The sequence below is a fragment of the Lithobates pipiens genome, unplaced genomic scaffold (assembly GCF_037356315.1).
Source record: "Lithobates pipiens isolate NorthernLeopardFrog02 unplaced genomic scaffold, aLitPip1_a1.2 Scaffold_13, whole genome shotgun sequence".
Taxonomy (NCBI): Eukaryota; Metazoa; Chordata; class Amphibia; order Anura; family Ranidae; genus Lithobates; species Lithobates pipiens.
Window position 1 is genome coordinate 7,317,286 of NW_027507718.1, and position 15,804 is coordinate 7,333,089.

The following is a 15,804-nucleotide window of genomic DNA, read 5'->3' on the forward strand; positions in this document are numbered from 1 at the left end:
CTTTAACTTTCCTGGTCATGCGACACTGTACCAAAAATAAAATGTATGTGCTTATTTATTTATTTTTTTTCCTTCAAACAGAGCTTTATTCGATCATCTCTGCAGCATTTTATTTTTTGCACTATAAACAAAAAACATCGACAATAAAATAAAAAAATAAAAACAATTTTTACTTTCTGCTCTAAAACACATCCAATAATAATTTGTAAAAAAAAAAAAAATGTCTTCATCAATTTGCAAATGTATGCGTAAACCGCAGTGCCCACGCCAAGGGACCTCTGTATGTACTGCAGTCCTGAACCTAAATTCCAATGAGTATGAGTCTCCATAGTAGGAGCACATGTAAAAATGGATAGATTAAGGGCAGATTTGCCTGGAGGGAGCATATATTTGCAAATGTGTGCAAACACCCTTTGTTTTTAAAGCAAACTGTTTGGGCCAATTTGGTTGTTTTGCAGGCTGGCTGGTAAGTGAGCTGGGAAATCTTTTGTTTTGTGATGTGCATTGCTCTTCCATGTGCACCTTGATGCAAAGGCCAGTTTTAGGTTGGGTTGGTTGCCACTTTTTTGTGCACCAACCTTCTGGTCAAACCTTGGGTTCAAATGTGGTGGACATGGATCATTTTGATATTCAAGAAAGTCTTGCTCGTGCTGTGGAAAGGGGGATTTCTTGTGAAAATTGCAGTGGATACTCTTATGATATTCAACAAACAATGACATGTCCTGCGAGGCCACCACTAACTATAAGCGCAAGTAGAGATTCTCAATCACTACTCTTATTTTGAATCAGCTGCTAGCATTGCACATGTCTCATAACTCATGCCAAGATCATCAAATATACTAAAGTACGCTGCGCTTTCAAAATAAAAAATTGAAGTTTTCCTTATCTTGCATGATGGCACTTTATTTGTGATATTGTATGTATATTTAAGCACGAGTATCACTTTATTGCTGTTGGTATATAGCACATTTTTTTATTTTACTATTAGGTTTTTTATTTTGAAAGCGCAGCGTACTTTAGTATATTTGATACTCTTATGATTCTTATGATATGTAAGAGTCTTATTGCCATTGTCATATAATTTAAAGACACTTGGATTATGTAGGAGTCTTGCTACCTTTTTGTTGTGACTTTTCTTTCTCGTCGTCTTCCCTTCTTTTTTTTTTTTTTTTTTTTCCCTTTCTCTCTATTTTTTCCTTATTTATTATTCTTTTTCCTTTTTTCTTTTTTCTTTTATTTTTTTTTGCATACCAACTAATATGCCATGTGCACCAGGCTGGTATCTCTGGGTAGAGGTATATTAAGCATTATGTTATTAATTTGGCATAAAACATAAAAGTAGGCATCACATGAACAGGGTAGAGGTGTGTTAAGCATTTTGTTATTAATTTGGCCTAAAAAAAAGTAGGCATGACATGAACAGGGTTGTTGTATTTTTTGTTTATGGTATGACCTAACGGGGTAGAAACTTGCAACATTTGCTGCTCTAATCAGTTACAAACATGTATCTAAATTGGCTTTCATGAATACACAATTACATGAATGTGGTGTGATTGCATAGTTAACGAGAGGGAAGAGAGACTTGCACACGTCTGTTTAAACTATAATCACCATTTGTGTACTTCCCGGATTCCTGCAGAGTGTCAAGAGTTTAGTCTGGTACTGCTCTCCAGTGAAGCCAAATATTTAGTGATTGCAGGCAGGTTTCTAGGCATGGCAGAGCAAAATGAAGACTTGTTTTCTAAGATGTGTGATACTGACCTTTTTACTTTTCCTTTACAGAGGGGGGGGTGGGGGATAAAATGACTTACAGCCCCGCAGTGTATAATTTTTATATTTCTGTAAAATGTACTTAATTTAGAAAGAGGAATGTTTGAGCATCTACAAGATTTATTGGATTTGCTAATAAAACATGGCTGTGTTTTAACGTAAACCTGGACTCATTTGTGAACTTTTTTTTGTGTTCTACTATACAGTGCCCAGGCATTGCAGACTATGTTTCAGTTAATGACTCCCAAGCAAATGTATGAGCATTTCAAGGGTCATGAGGACATTCACAACATTAATTGGAATGAGGACAAAGCGGCAGCCATTTTGGAAGCTTGGCAACGGACATATGTTCAGGTAAGAGTGAGATTTAGTGTTGACAGAGGAACCCAACAACAAGAACCAAATCTTCTTTTAGAAACTTCTACGTTCTTTCTTTTTTCAGCTGTCCCTTGACAACAAGCTCTGATTTCACATGCCAGGTGTACCTTTTTTAATGCACATATTAAGCAAAGTCATTATTTTACAGGATTTTTTTATAGCGCCAACCGTTCTACGCAGTGTTTTGTAACATTAGGGCAGACAGTACAATTCTAATACAATAGGATTTGGAGGGCCTTGCTCATTAGCGCTTACAATCTGAGTCCTCCCCGGCTGTCCTTGGAGCAAAAACAGGGCTTCAAATGCTAACTCCCTTCTGAAAATGCTAGTTACCTAGTTGTTTGTGTCCCGGTGCTTTGTGGCCTAAAAAAGCATGCAACTAAAAAATTAAGAGGAACGTCAGGACACCAGATCTGCATATGTTGGTTTTTTGACCCAAAGTATTGAAGCCTTTGGATTAGCAGAACATCCAGGCAGTTCGTTTTTAACAAGAAAAATATAGCAGCAGCAGTTTAAAGCCAGATTCAAAGTATGACTTTTTTTTTTTTTTTTTTCATAGTTGTGGCCCTCATTGGCCCAATATAGTATGCATATGCTATACAGGGCTGATCTCTGTGGAACTTGAAAATCAATTTAATAGGCAATAATTCAGTGAGGTGGAGAGGCAGGGTGGTGACATAACAAGCTCTACCTCATCCAATCAGAGAACACTTTGCATCCATTGAGAAAATGCAAAGTATTCTTTTGAAAGGCGCCCGTGTCAAGAGAGCCACCCCCCTCACCTCCAGGGCGACTGCTTGGCATTTAATATGGAATCTAGCGCCAATGACTGTATCAGTGGTGTCTACTGCGGGGATTAGCCAGAAACGACACATGCATACTTGCATTGATCCAAGCTGGATGCAGCTATGCAAAAAAAAAAGCCATACCTGGCATTTCGTTTTTAAATCCGGGTCTAAGCAGCATGACGATCTATGAAAAATTTATGTTTCTCATACAAATTCTTGCATAAATGCTGAACAAAGTTACTTCCATGAAGAAGTTGTTACATAATTTCATTTTCTTTGACAATGGTATCTGTTAAGTAATTACCTTGTCATCGGGGGGTAAAAGAAAACTAGTCAAATGCAGTAGAGGCTAACAGTCGCATGCACAAGACAGCACATTAAAAAAGCTGATTTGCTCACAAGTTTAAATTACTTATTCCCTCCCTACAATGTGTAATGGCACAAAGCGTATTTTTCTAGCATTTATAGTGTCTTGCCAGGGTGACATTTCCTAATATAGGACGCAGGCAAGGGACACGAGAGATGAAATAAAGAGAAAGTGTGACTTGTAAGGAAAGGTGTCTGGAACACATTAGCGAGCCAAAAAATCTGTTCACAGCTGCAGTCCCATTGGTGAGGTCACGTGACTTTTTTTGGCCTTTGTTTCCCAGGCACTGATTTCTTCTGAATTGCATATGACCTTTGTGAATCAGCTAACCAATTAAAAACAAAGACACCTCTTCCAGCCAATGTCTACAGGACCACTGCAGAGCTGTTTGTAGAGGATGAATGATGAATAGACATTGAATGGTTCTGCATCATTCTAGACTTTTCTGGTTCTGAAAATAAGAAAGTTAATTGCGTTTTATTTGAATGTTTGGATATTTTGTTCAAGAAACCTCTTATTTTTTTTTTTTTTTTTTTGGGATCTAAAAAAAGTGTTGCTTTAAAATGATCTTTTGGTGATCAATGTCCCTATATAGGCTTTACAGAATAATGGAAATCTGTCTATGTGGGGCACATGATGATTTGTTATGGTTAGTTCTGATGTCCCATATCATTTTAGTGTATATATTATATATATTTTTTTATCATTTATATTTTATAATATAATAATTTATAATATAAAATACATTTTTACTAGCAAGATCAAAGAGAAGGAAAAGTGCCACTCACCAACCCCATGCGTTAGTATTAAGATGAACTGCCGCTATAGCCACGGCCCCTTGACATGTTTCGCCCCACTCACCGAGGCTTGGTCACAGAGACCTCAAACACAAAGCACGCCAAGCAGCAGGCAGGTGTGATCGACTGCACTCTAGCCATCATTTGGCTATAGCGCGGTCGGCAAATGGTTAAAGTGGTTGTAAGCCCTTACATATACCCAGTGAACTGACTGATACACAGAGATTACACAAAATCCTCATACATAAGTTGTGTGTTTTTTATCTGCAGTATGTTTCTCCCTACATCTATTCTAAGCCAAGAATTTATAAAGCTTGTCTGAGATGTCAGAAGACACACTGCAGAGAGCTTTGAGAGCTGATTGGAGGGAAGGGGCACACCCCCCTTCACTCGGCACACAGGAACAGAGCAGAGGCTGTTGATTACAGGATTTGTGCTGGAGCTCTTCCCCTTTTTTTTTTTTTCTCTTGGTGTCAGGAAAACTTGTCAGATGTGACTCCAACAGATGGCAGACAGAAATGACACTTAGTGCTCTGGATTGGGACAAATACACACTATAGAGCAGGGGCCTCCAAACTTTCTTAACAAAGTGCCACTTTATTGCCCTTCAGACTTTAGGGGGGCCGGGCTGTGGTCAGCGGAAGTGGAAATTTTCCTGGCAACAGCGGTAGTAAACATTGCCACGTTTGGTATTAGAGGGAGAAATAGTGCCTCATCGTAGGGAGGTGTAGTGCCCTAGTATTGGTGTCGGTGGGAGAAATGGTTTTGTCAAATGGCAGAATAGTATCTCATATCAGTGGGAGCAATAGTGCCCTAAGGGCCAGAAAAGGGCACGCAAGGGCCGCATCTGATCCTCGGGCCACAGTTTGAAGACCACTGCTATAGCGGGATATGCTTTGTTTCATGTCAGGTTCACAACCATGTTGTCATCCTTCTTTTTAGGCTGTACATCAAAGTGTTCCACAAAACTCCACTCAGAAAGTTCTCCCTTTTACCACAACAACACTGGACGACATTCTCAAATCATTCTCCGATGTGAGCGTCATCAGAGTTGCCAGTGGGTACCTTCTAATGGTGAGTTGAGTCTGTTGTGGACAATAACTGCAGGAAAATGAAGGCATGGGGATTGAAAATGTAATATGTTAACATGCATGTTAAAGAAGTTGTTGTTCCCAGTAAACTGCCAAAAGATGAAGGTGACCAACGGGATTCTAATATGGTTTGCTTTTGTTTCCAAATGTTTCATTTACAGCTTGCCTATGCCTGTTTAACCATGCTGAGGTGGGACTGTGCCAAGTCTCAGGGTGCCGTGGGGCTGGCTGGAGTTTTGCTCATTGCACTTTCAGTGGCTGCTGGATTGGGCCTGTGTTCATTGATTGGGATTTCCTTTAATGCTGCAACAACTCAGGTATTAATCGGATTATTGGCTTGATGCATGTTTTGTACAGGTGCAGATTTTATAAATTGTGCAGTGGTTTCATTCTTGTAAGCTGCTCTTTATTTAAAGTGGTTGTAAACCCCAGTCATGGACTAAGCACATATATCTGTAGTGTTTACTTGTCTATCTCCAAAGCTCTAATGCTGCGTACACACGACCAGACTTTTCGACGGACTTTGCAGCTGAGGTCCTCCGGACTTTCAAACAAACGAACTTGGCGACACACACGATCACTCCAGAAGTCCAACGGATTTGCACGGGATGATGTAGAATAAGGAAGTTCATAGCCAGTAACCAATAGCTGCCCTAGCGTCCGTTTTTAGTCTGTCGGACTAGCACGCAGACGACCAGATTTTTCGACTGGACTCGTCCGTCGGAAAGATTTGAAGCAAGTTTTATTTCTAGGGCCGCTGGACTTTTGGGAAGAAAAAGTCCGCTGGAGCCCACACACGATCGAATTGTCCAATGGATTCCAGTCCACCGGACCAAGTCCGTCTAAGTCCGGTCGTGTGTATGCGGCATTAGTGTTTCTCTCTGGTGCTTCCTTCCTCTGTTATCAGCATGAGTCACTTCTGAGAAGGTTTCCTGCCACGTGTGATACAGAGGGAGCTCAGCACACAGCGTGTCTATTCACAACACAGTTCTGTATCCTTCCTTCAGTTTGTGGAAAGGGGTGTTTCCCTTTCCTCCAATCATCTCTTGCACACTGTTAACTGCAGCTCTCCACCCCTCCTCTCTGCTTGTCACAGATGTAGAAGGGTTTTGGCACAAATCTGCACTTTTGAAGAGATGCAGAGAGGAGAAGACTGCAGATAAACAAGTAAAACATATGCAGGAGGATTTGTTTAATCAATGTATCACCAGAGGCTATTCACTTCACTGGGTATATGTGAGGGTTTACAACCACTTTAAGTCCACTTTGAATAACAAACCAATCAGCACGTCACTTTGATTTGCTGCTGTTAATATTAGATGTTTGTTCTGTCTTTTATAGTATATTTACATTTTGAGGTCTTTCTCTGCAGCAACCCATTAGTGTAAAAAAGACTTTAAACTGTCCAAAAGACGAATGTTAAAATTGGTTTTCTAGCTGAAAGGCTGAATATAAATCTGTTTGTCTAACCTTGATAACTTACATTTTGGGTACATTTGTGACAGCCAAAGATTATTAGCGTGCGTACGGTATTGACTGCCTGCATTGTTCCCAACAGGTTTTGCCTTTTCTTGCTCTTGGGGTTGGTGTTGACGATGTATTTCTATTGGCACATGCATTTAGTGAAACTGGCCAAAATAAAAGGATTCCATTTGAGGTAATTACAATCTTTCAGATGAAGAATGCCTTTGTTCACACAGGTATTTTTCCAGGAGGCATGCATTGTTTTTTGCGAATATTTGAATCCTTAACATTTGGATGCTACTAAAGGAAAAAAAATTCAGACATCATTTCCAGACTATAAGGGTGGTAGAGGTCATAGACATACCTCCTGTCTATAAAAACCCTAATAAGAGATGAAACTTGCTAAACTGTGGGGCAAATTTATAAAGCCGCAGAGGTATGTCATTTAACCACTTCAGCCATGGAAGATTTTACCCCCTTCCTTTTGTGATTCGGCACTGCGTCGCTTTAACTGACAATTGCGCGGTTGTGCGACGTTGCACCCAAACAGAATTGATGTCCTTCCCCCCCCCCCACAAATAGAGCTTTCTTTTGGTGGTATTTAATCACCTCTGCGTTTTTTTATTTTTGTGCTATAAACAAAAAAAGAGCGTTGATTTTGAAAAAAACACATTTTTTACTTTTCGCTATAATAAATATCCTCCAAAAATATATTTAAAAAAAAACAATTTTTTTTCCCCTCCTCAGTTTTGGCCTATATGAGTTTTTCTACATTATTTTTCGTAAAAACAAATTGCAATAAGCATATATTGATTGGTTTGCGCAAAAGTTATAGCATCTACAAAATAGGGGATAGATTTATGCCTCTTTTTATTTTAAATTTTTTTTTTTATATTAATGGCGGCGATCTGCAATTTTTTTTTTATTTTTATATTATCGAGACTGTGACATTATGGTGGACACATCAAACACTTTTGACACTATTTTGGGACCATTGTCATTTATACAGCGATCAGTGCAGCGCTGATTACTGTGTAAATGACACTGGCAGTGAAGGGGTTAACCACTAGAGATGAAGAAGTGCATAAGTGTGTTCTAGGGAGTGATTCTAACTGGGGGGGGCGGGCTTCAAGTCGCATGACAGTGATCACTGCTCCCGATGGCAGAGAGCAGTGATCTCTGTCATGAAACAAGCCAGAACGGGGAAATGCCTTGTTTACATAGGCACTTCCCTGTTCTGAGGCTCCATGACACGATCACCGGGAGTCCCATTGTACACGGCGGGCGCGCGCCTGCTATGCCCGGCTCTTAAAGGGAATGTACAGGAATGCCCGTTTGCCCACCGCTGCCATTGTGCCGACGTATATCTGCGTGCAGCGGTCGGCATGTGGTTAAAGTACATGCACCTGAAATACTCACCATCCATGAATATCAAATTAACTGTTTTATAAATATTGCACTAAAAGTCACAAGCTTCCAGCAAAATCTGTACTGGTAAAAACCACTAGAACAAATAATTACTTATTAGTTTAAGTTTGCTACGCTGGATACAGACATTCCTTATGGGGGGAAAAAATGTAACTGCAGTATTATGCATATGTTCATGGTGTGCAAACTTAAAGCTGGTGCTGGTTCCAAAACATAAGTTATTTGAAAGTCATATATATATATATATATTTTTTTATTCTATACCAGGACAGAACTGGGGAGTGCCTAAAAAGGACAGGAGCTAGTGTAGCTCTGACTTCAATCAGCAATGTGACCGCCTTCTTCATGGCAGCTCTGATACCTATTCCTGCACTCAGGGCATTCTCACTCCAGGTAACAAGTTTTCATTATTAAAAATGTTTAAAAAATAGTCATGATTTACAGGCAAAGTTGCATGTTTTTCTATTTATCATTTACTTCTTCATAAGGTAAAATATTATTTGTATGTTTTTTATTTTTGTTTATTCATTGCTGTTTGTTTTTTATTTCATGATCAAAAACAGATTTTTAAGTGCTGCTTCTAGTGGCTGTCCATATAGCAGATAAGGCAAATGGCAGCTGCAAGAAAATCAATTGGAGTAAAACGCTAGAGTGGATGCAGCCCTACCCATAGACATGCACTTAGCTTAGAGGTGCAGTTAATTGTAATCGCAATACTGCATTATTAAACAGGATGTTCTTGGCATGCATATATAGTATATTGAGCAAAGATTATTGTCATGTGCATACACTATATTATAAACCATAAACTGAAACAAGGTATTTATAACTTGCTCACATATTCAAAAGATTACATACGTTAAATCGTCAAGCAGTTTTACATACAATGGTATCTCAGAAGTCAAGATTCCATTTAAAGCAGTGTTCAATCCAAATCCAAAAAATGTAATGTATTGCAGATTACCGATCATTGGATGTGGTGGCTGCATTCGTTTTCTTGTTTTAGCCCCCCCCATTTTCACCTGGTGATCTGGCCAGTAACACACCTCCTATAATAGGATACCTCCAATCTGGATGAAGGAGCAACAGGCACCTTTGTACAGCAGCATTGTCGGTCTTGGGGGAAGGGAGTGTTGGATATACTTGCAGATTTAGGTACACTAACAAATGGAAGCCATACTCCTGCTAACACTTTAAGCAGCTACAGCAACCGTTTTTTTCGCTTTTGGGATAACTGTTTTACATAAAAGCTGGTCATTTGAAGCACCCCTGTCAATGGTAAATGGTTTGTCTCATCCTAACTGCCACATCTGGTAGGGCAGCTTTTTATTTTGAAAAAAACTGATTTGTCCAGATCACCAGGTAAAAATAAAGTAAAAAACAAAACAAATACAGCCATCACATATAAGACTTGGCTGCATTATAATAAATGTTTGAAATAAGGTTTATTACCACTTTAAATAGCATTTGGAGCCTGTATAAAGTCATAATTGATGTTGCAATTGATTCATTCTCTGCAGATCAAAAAATATTGCTCTTATTCTTCTATAGAATATATCATTAAAAGCATGCTATATACAGCAAATCACGGCAGCTTTGGCCTCTGTCTTTGCATTGTCTGTCACCTTTTCTAACCTCTGTCTTTAAGTAATAATAGGCTATACTGGAGTCCTATATTGCGCAAAAAACAGCTTTTCACAATAGCTGCATAAAAAAGGGAGTTACTGAAAGGCAGCTGTAATGTGGAGCTTGAGCTGACAGGCATCCTCATCTGCTCATCACTTCAAGCTATGAAGTACACCCACTCTCCCTGTGTGGTCTGCCAGGAATGGCAAAGAAAACACACATACCTTGGGCAGGGCCCCATCTGAGAAGGCATGCTAGCTTTTCCCTGAGTAGTTCCAACACAGACCTCCCATTCTTCTCTGACATCAGTTACAGGCAGAGTGCTCCACATTTCCAAACACCGCAGCACAGAAACTCTACAACTGCTTTCAGTGTTAGCAAATAGGAAAAGATTTGTATAGTCTGGCTGATCTGAGCTGATCAGTTGCTGTGACAAATACAAGGCCTCGTTTAGCAAAGTCTGAAGTAACAAATGTGTTTGTATTGCTTCAAAGTAACCACTGTATTTCAGGTTAGAATCAAGTTGCTTGCTGTGGTGGATACAGACAGTTCTTTATTCCCCGATGCTTTGATAAATAAGCCCTGGTGTGTACTGTGTGTCCTATAGCTATTGCTAATGGTGCAAGTTTTTCATTGAACATCACTTAAATTTATACCTATTTTTTCCCCTAATATCCAAATGATAAAGGTGTATAAACCCATGCAATATTGTTGACATGCTGACACTATGGGGTGAATTTACTGAAGACAAATTGGCTTTTCAGTTTACAAGTGAACTTTCCCTCAACTTGGTGAATGACGTAAAGAAACTGCTGACTTCCATCATCCAATCATGTGCAAGAAAAAAACTTTTTTCCCCTCTCCAATGTGATTGGGTGCTCTTTACTGGGTGAATTTTCACCGCTTTTTCAAAGTTAAGGGAAATTTTCTATCGAAACCAATTAAAAATCACCTGTGTACTTTTAGTAAATCAACCCCGATATATCTAATTGGTGACGCTGCAAAAAGCAGTGAAAGGTGGTAAAATGAAAAGGAGAAGCCTTATGCTACCTATATGTAATTCATATTTCAGTTTGTATACTTTGAAAATCAAGCATGGAGCAGAAAACATGCTCGGGTCTATTTCCCATCTTTATCAGCTGTCTTGGTCTAGCTAGAATACCATTTTACTGGATTACTTTCAGTAAGAGATGTCTATGATGATCCTGATTTGCCTTTTCAGTGTCATTGTAAAGCTGTGTATAATGTTCTTATGAAGTTCAAGGAGTGTTTTTGTGAATGCTCTCTTTGATTTATTGCAGGCTGCCGTTGTAGTTGTCTTTAACTTTGCCATGGTTCTGCTGATATTTCCTGCCATTCTGAGCATGGACCTGTATCGAAGGCGAGACCGAAGGCTGGACATCTTCTGCTGCTTCAGCAGGTGAATCTTTGTAGAAAGGGCGGAAAATTTAAGTTGTTACCACTAAAGCCAGTTGATTTTTTTTATTTTATTTTTTTTAGTCCTGACTTCACCCTTAATTTGTGATCCTCTAAAGCAGGGATAGGCAATTAAACAAGTCCCGTGAGGCATTGCAAGACTGACAGCCGCTAGCATTACACCCAGAGGCAGAGGCATGATGAGACTTGTAGTTTTGCAACAGCTGGAGGTCCGCTAATTGCATATCCCTGCTCTAAATTTTCATTAGTGAGAGTAGTCCTTTTTTCCCCAGTTATGTTTCTTGCCTGTAGACCAGTATCTCTGCACTGAACCCTTTATTCCAATAGATTGGTTGCTTACACTCTTGCGCGGAGGTTTAGGAGATATTTCAAGCACCTACAGGTAAGTCTAAATATAGGCTTACCTGTAGGTAAAAGTGGTGGTACAGGGTGTACAACCACTTTAATTTTTAAAATTGCATACATTTCAGTCTTTTACTTGGTTTTGGTGTCTCTTATATTTGTGTATGCCCATAATTTAGCTTTCGGCCCCTGTCTGCAGCACTTGTTCCCTTGTTACTCCCTTGTAAAACCTTAAAAATTAAAAACTTGGAAAAACAAGTTAATGTTGTATAGAGAACAAATGGTTTACAGAGGGAGACTATTATGTAGCTTTTTATTGTAATGGCCTTTTTGTTGTGGTTTAACGATTTGATGCTACTTTGATTAAGCTCTGCTTGAATTGTACTAAGTCATGTTATCCTCTTCTTCTAGTCCGTGTGTCAGTAGAGTTATTCAAATTGAACCCCAAGCATATCTGGACAGTAATGATAATACACGCTACAGCCCTCAACCACCCTACAGCAATCACAGCTTTGCTCACGAGACTCAAATCACCATGCAGTCAACTGTCCAGCTGCGGACAGAGTATGACCCAAGGACTCAGTCTTATTATACTACAGCGGAGCCTCTATCAGAAATATCTGTCCAGCCGACTCTCTCAACACCCCATGATTCCAGTAGTCAGACGCCAGAAGGCACAAGTTCTACCCGGGATCTACTTACTCAGTTCTCAGAGTCTGGTCTTCTGTGCCCTGAGCCTTCCTGTTCAAAATGGACTCTTTCCGCATTTGCTGAGAAGTACTATGCCCCATTCTTGTTAAAACCAAAAGTAAAGGTAGGTTCCTACACAATGACACTGCAGTTATACACTTGCAATAAGTTCTAAATAAAATGACTTGGTTGTCTTAAAGTGGTTGTAAACTGCTATTTGGGTTTTTAGGACCTGCAAGGTAAAGGCATAATGTGCTAGTATGCATGGCATACTAGCACATTATGCAAAACTTACCAGAAATTGAAGCCCTCCAGTGTCCATCTTCTCCCGGTCTTCCTTCCGGCTCCACAGCTTCTGTCCGGAGCTGCGATGACTTCACTCCCCCTCGTGCACGGGGGAGCCGTCATTCACAGCACACGTATCCGAAGGAACGGCACGGGTGGCCATTCCTTCAGAATGCATACGTCGATGACGTAATTTGCTGTATTTATTGTAAATATTTCCTAAACAGTGTACCTTTTTTTTATTATAGGCTTGCCTATAGGTAAAATTTATGCACAGGCGTTTGTCCTGTTTAAATTTTTATTTATTTAAAGCTGAATGCAAAAAATGTTGGTGGTGATATTTACCTCTCCAAATGTTCTGCATCTGAGATGTTTATGGGAGTGTTGATAGCTTGTTTTTCCACTTTGGTTCCATTCACTGCCTCTATTTTTTGTTGGGGTACAGTAGTTATATAGGGACTGGGGGAAATTAATACAATGTGAAGCAAGAAAACAGGCATCAAACACAGCTGGAAATATGACAGCTGCTGAAGATTCTTCAACAGTGTAGATTTTTAAAAGGGCAAAATTAGGACCCCCCACCCGGAAAGGTGAGTAGTAGTATTTTTATTTTTATTTTTTTTTGCAGGCTTTTTTGATAAGATAAGGCAAGAGAATCCCTTCAAGTGCATTTCTACTTGCAGCCAAGGTGTGTGACCTTTTGACAGAATTTAGATAAATGCATACTCAGAAATGCCAAATGATTTCGCAGTTGCTGCCGGTTGTTATTGTGTACTACTGAAGGGAGAACAAGTATTAAACAGTTGAATGCACTTTACATTTATAGACATCACATAATAAGATGATGTAATTTAAATGCAATGCATTGATTTATTTTGATCGTGAGACTGGGATAAAGATAAAATAAAATGCCAATGGCAGGTAATAAGACTCTTGAATCCAGTGATCATAAAGAGATTTTATGCAGAATTGCATACAATGATATTGAGATGCAAATGTTGACATAATGATGCAAAATAGTCTAGCAAGACTGTTTTATGTATTTATACTGCTATTAAAAAGTGTCAAGACTACCATAGCGTATGCAGTAAAAATTCCAACAGTAAAAATGCCAGCATATATACATGTTTACAGAAATAAAATAAGGGATGGTACTTTACACTCAGTTTAAGTCAACACATTGGACCTGGAACTTCATAATGGATATGCATTGCATATATTTTTGCAGTGGAGGAGATATTTATGATCTATGCGTATGTGAAGCAATATGTTTTTACTTCTTCTTATATCAAGTATGCATATTATGCAATGGGACTGTTCCTTTGTCTAAGCATGGACTTATGAAAGGGAACTATATCCTTTTTTCCTAAAAGCATTCACAGCCGGTGTGGGATTTCCCTGGGCTCGATTTGAACAAACACTTTAATGTTTATATGATATAGTGACTCTAAATATATTTAGATCCAACTGAGCGATTATGGGGATTTATTTTGGATTTTAGATTCTGTGTGTGTGTGTGTGTGTGTGTGTGTGTGTGTGTGTATTTGGACCCAGCTCAGATTTGGTTGAGTCCATAACTAGTCTTTTTTTTTTTTTTTTTTATTTAAATAAAATAAGGGGCAAGTTGAGGGTTCAGTAATATTTTTTTTTCATAGTTTTTAGTCTGCAACATACCTACATTTCTGTTGTTCAGCTGTTCCACCATCTCTGACTGTCTGTTTTGTTTCCATCTCTAGGTTGCGGTCATATTTTTTTTCTTGGCCTTACTTAGCATCAGCCTGTATGGCACCACCCGGGTTCGAGATGGTCTGGATCTCACAGATATTGTTCCTCGAGAAACTCGGGAGTATGATTTCATAGCAGCACAGTTTAAATATTTTTCATTCTACAACATGTATGTGGTGACGCAGAAAGCCGACTATCCTCGTTCCCAGCGCTTGCTTTATGATCTGCACAAGAGCTTCGCCAATGTCAAGTATGTTCTCTTGGAAGGCGACAATCAGCTTCCCAAAATGTGGCTGCATTATTTCAGAGATTGGCTACAAGGTAAGAATACACCAGATTCAAAAATTATGGTCTTCTGACTTTTAAAGTGTGTGCCTGTCTCGTGCTGATTAGAGACAATCATGTTGTGACCAGAATCCACAGGGAGATGTTGCAGACTGTGATTTCATTGCAGCTCGATGAAGTCTTTGTGACTCCTAGTAGTTTAACAAATGTATTTATCAGTGCATAACACCAGTGCCCATCAATGCAATGCCTGGACCGGCTCCTATGATAGACGGAACATTGGTCCAATGCAGGGATGTGTGACGGCCGCCAAGTAAACAGGAGATCCTCACTCTGTGTAATCCGGCGGTGCTCCTCCCCCCCCCCCCCCCTCCTCTCTGAAGTAGCCCAGGTAAAATATCAGAGCAGAACATGCACACATGATTTGCCCTTTATTTTCAGGGGGAAAAGGTGCATGTTCTATGCCGATTAATACGGTATGTCACCCGTTTCCAGTAAATCCATCAATTCCCTGGCATAGTGTTTAAAGGGCTATCATGACAAACTATAGTGTTTGCAAATGTAGATGTTGCCTGAACACTGGATTTTCTTCATTGTATGGATGTTTACAGTGTAAATTGGGGCAGCCCATGTATGTTAACCATTTTAGGCTTTGAAAAGACGTACTGCAGTCCTTTAGTGCGATTAATTTCTGGAAGTTAGCCATGTGTGTGTTGAAATAGGACTGCTGTTTTTATAGATGTCAGATTGTATTAATCCTAAAAATGATTGCTTCTTTTATACTTAGACAACAGCTGCATTTACTATTATGTCTCTGTTGTAAACTACTTATTGTATTGCAGGGGTTTACTGTTTCCTAGGAACCTGAGTAGATCCTTTTTTTGGCAATATGTTCTATGGCAGACAGCTTCACTTGGTGGTTGGCAGAATGTTGCACTAGCTAGGCTTTGAAAGGGTAAATGTGTCCATAGACATCACACACAAGATAGATGTTAACCGTGGATTTTGCCTCAAATACAAGTCTTCTGATGAATAGGATGAGCTCTGAAGATCAGTACTAGAAAAGAATAGTTCTTCCCAGCTAAGAGCCATTCTGATTTATGCGTTATGGTACTACTCTGGTATGCTGCAGTGCCATTTATTTTCAGTGCATTCCAACCCACTATAACCATTGTGGCCAATGCACCTGTACTGCAGCTTACCACAATGACATATTGAAAGTCAGGATATAAATTGCTATTAAGAGTATATACGAGGGGTCTTCAAAAAGTTTATGCACTTTTATAATATAATAGAATAAAAAAAAAGTGTGGAAACCTTTTGAAGAACAC

The 15,804-nt window shown here is 39.3% G+C and overlaps 1 protein-coding gene across 4 annotated transcripts in view; it reads left to right on the top strand.

Moving 5' to 3' along the window:
- The window catches only part of PTCH1 (patched 1), a 132,670-nt gene that overhangs the window by 82,479 nt on the left and 34,387 nt on the right, over window positions 1-15,804 (top strand). For all 4 annotated transcript variants that reach the window (XM_077474807.1, XM_077474806.1, XM_077474809.1 and 1 more), the window contains 8 exons: window positions 1,977-2,124; window positions 5,043-5,174; window positions 5,353-5,508; window positions 6,750-6,848; window positions 8,351-8,476; window positions 11,011-11,129; window positions 11,900-12,302; window positions 14,200-14,509. In XM_077474807.1, coding sequence (XP_077330933.1) covers window positions 1,977-2,124; window positions 5,043-5,174; window positions 5,353-5,508; window positions 6,750-6,848; window positions 8,351-8,476; window positions 11,011-11,129; window positions 11,900-12,302; window positions 14,200-14,509 — 1,493 coding nt within the window. The remainder of the gene's footprint in view (window positions 1-1,976; window positions 2,125-5,042; window positions 5,175-5,352; window positions 5,509-6,749; window positions 6,849-8,350; window positions 8,477-11,010; window positions 11,130-11,899; window positions 12,303-14,199; window positions 14,510-15,804) is intronic.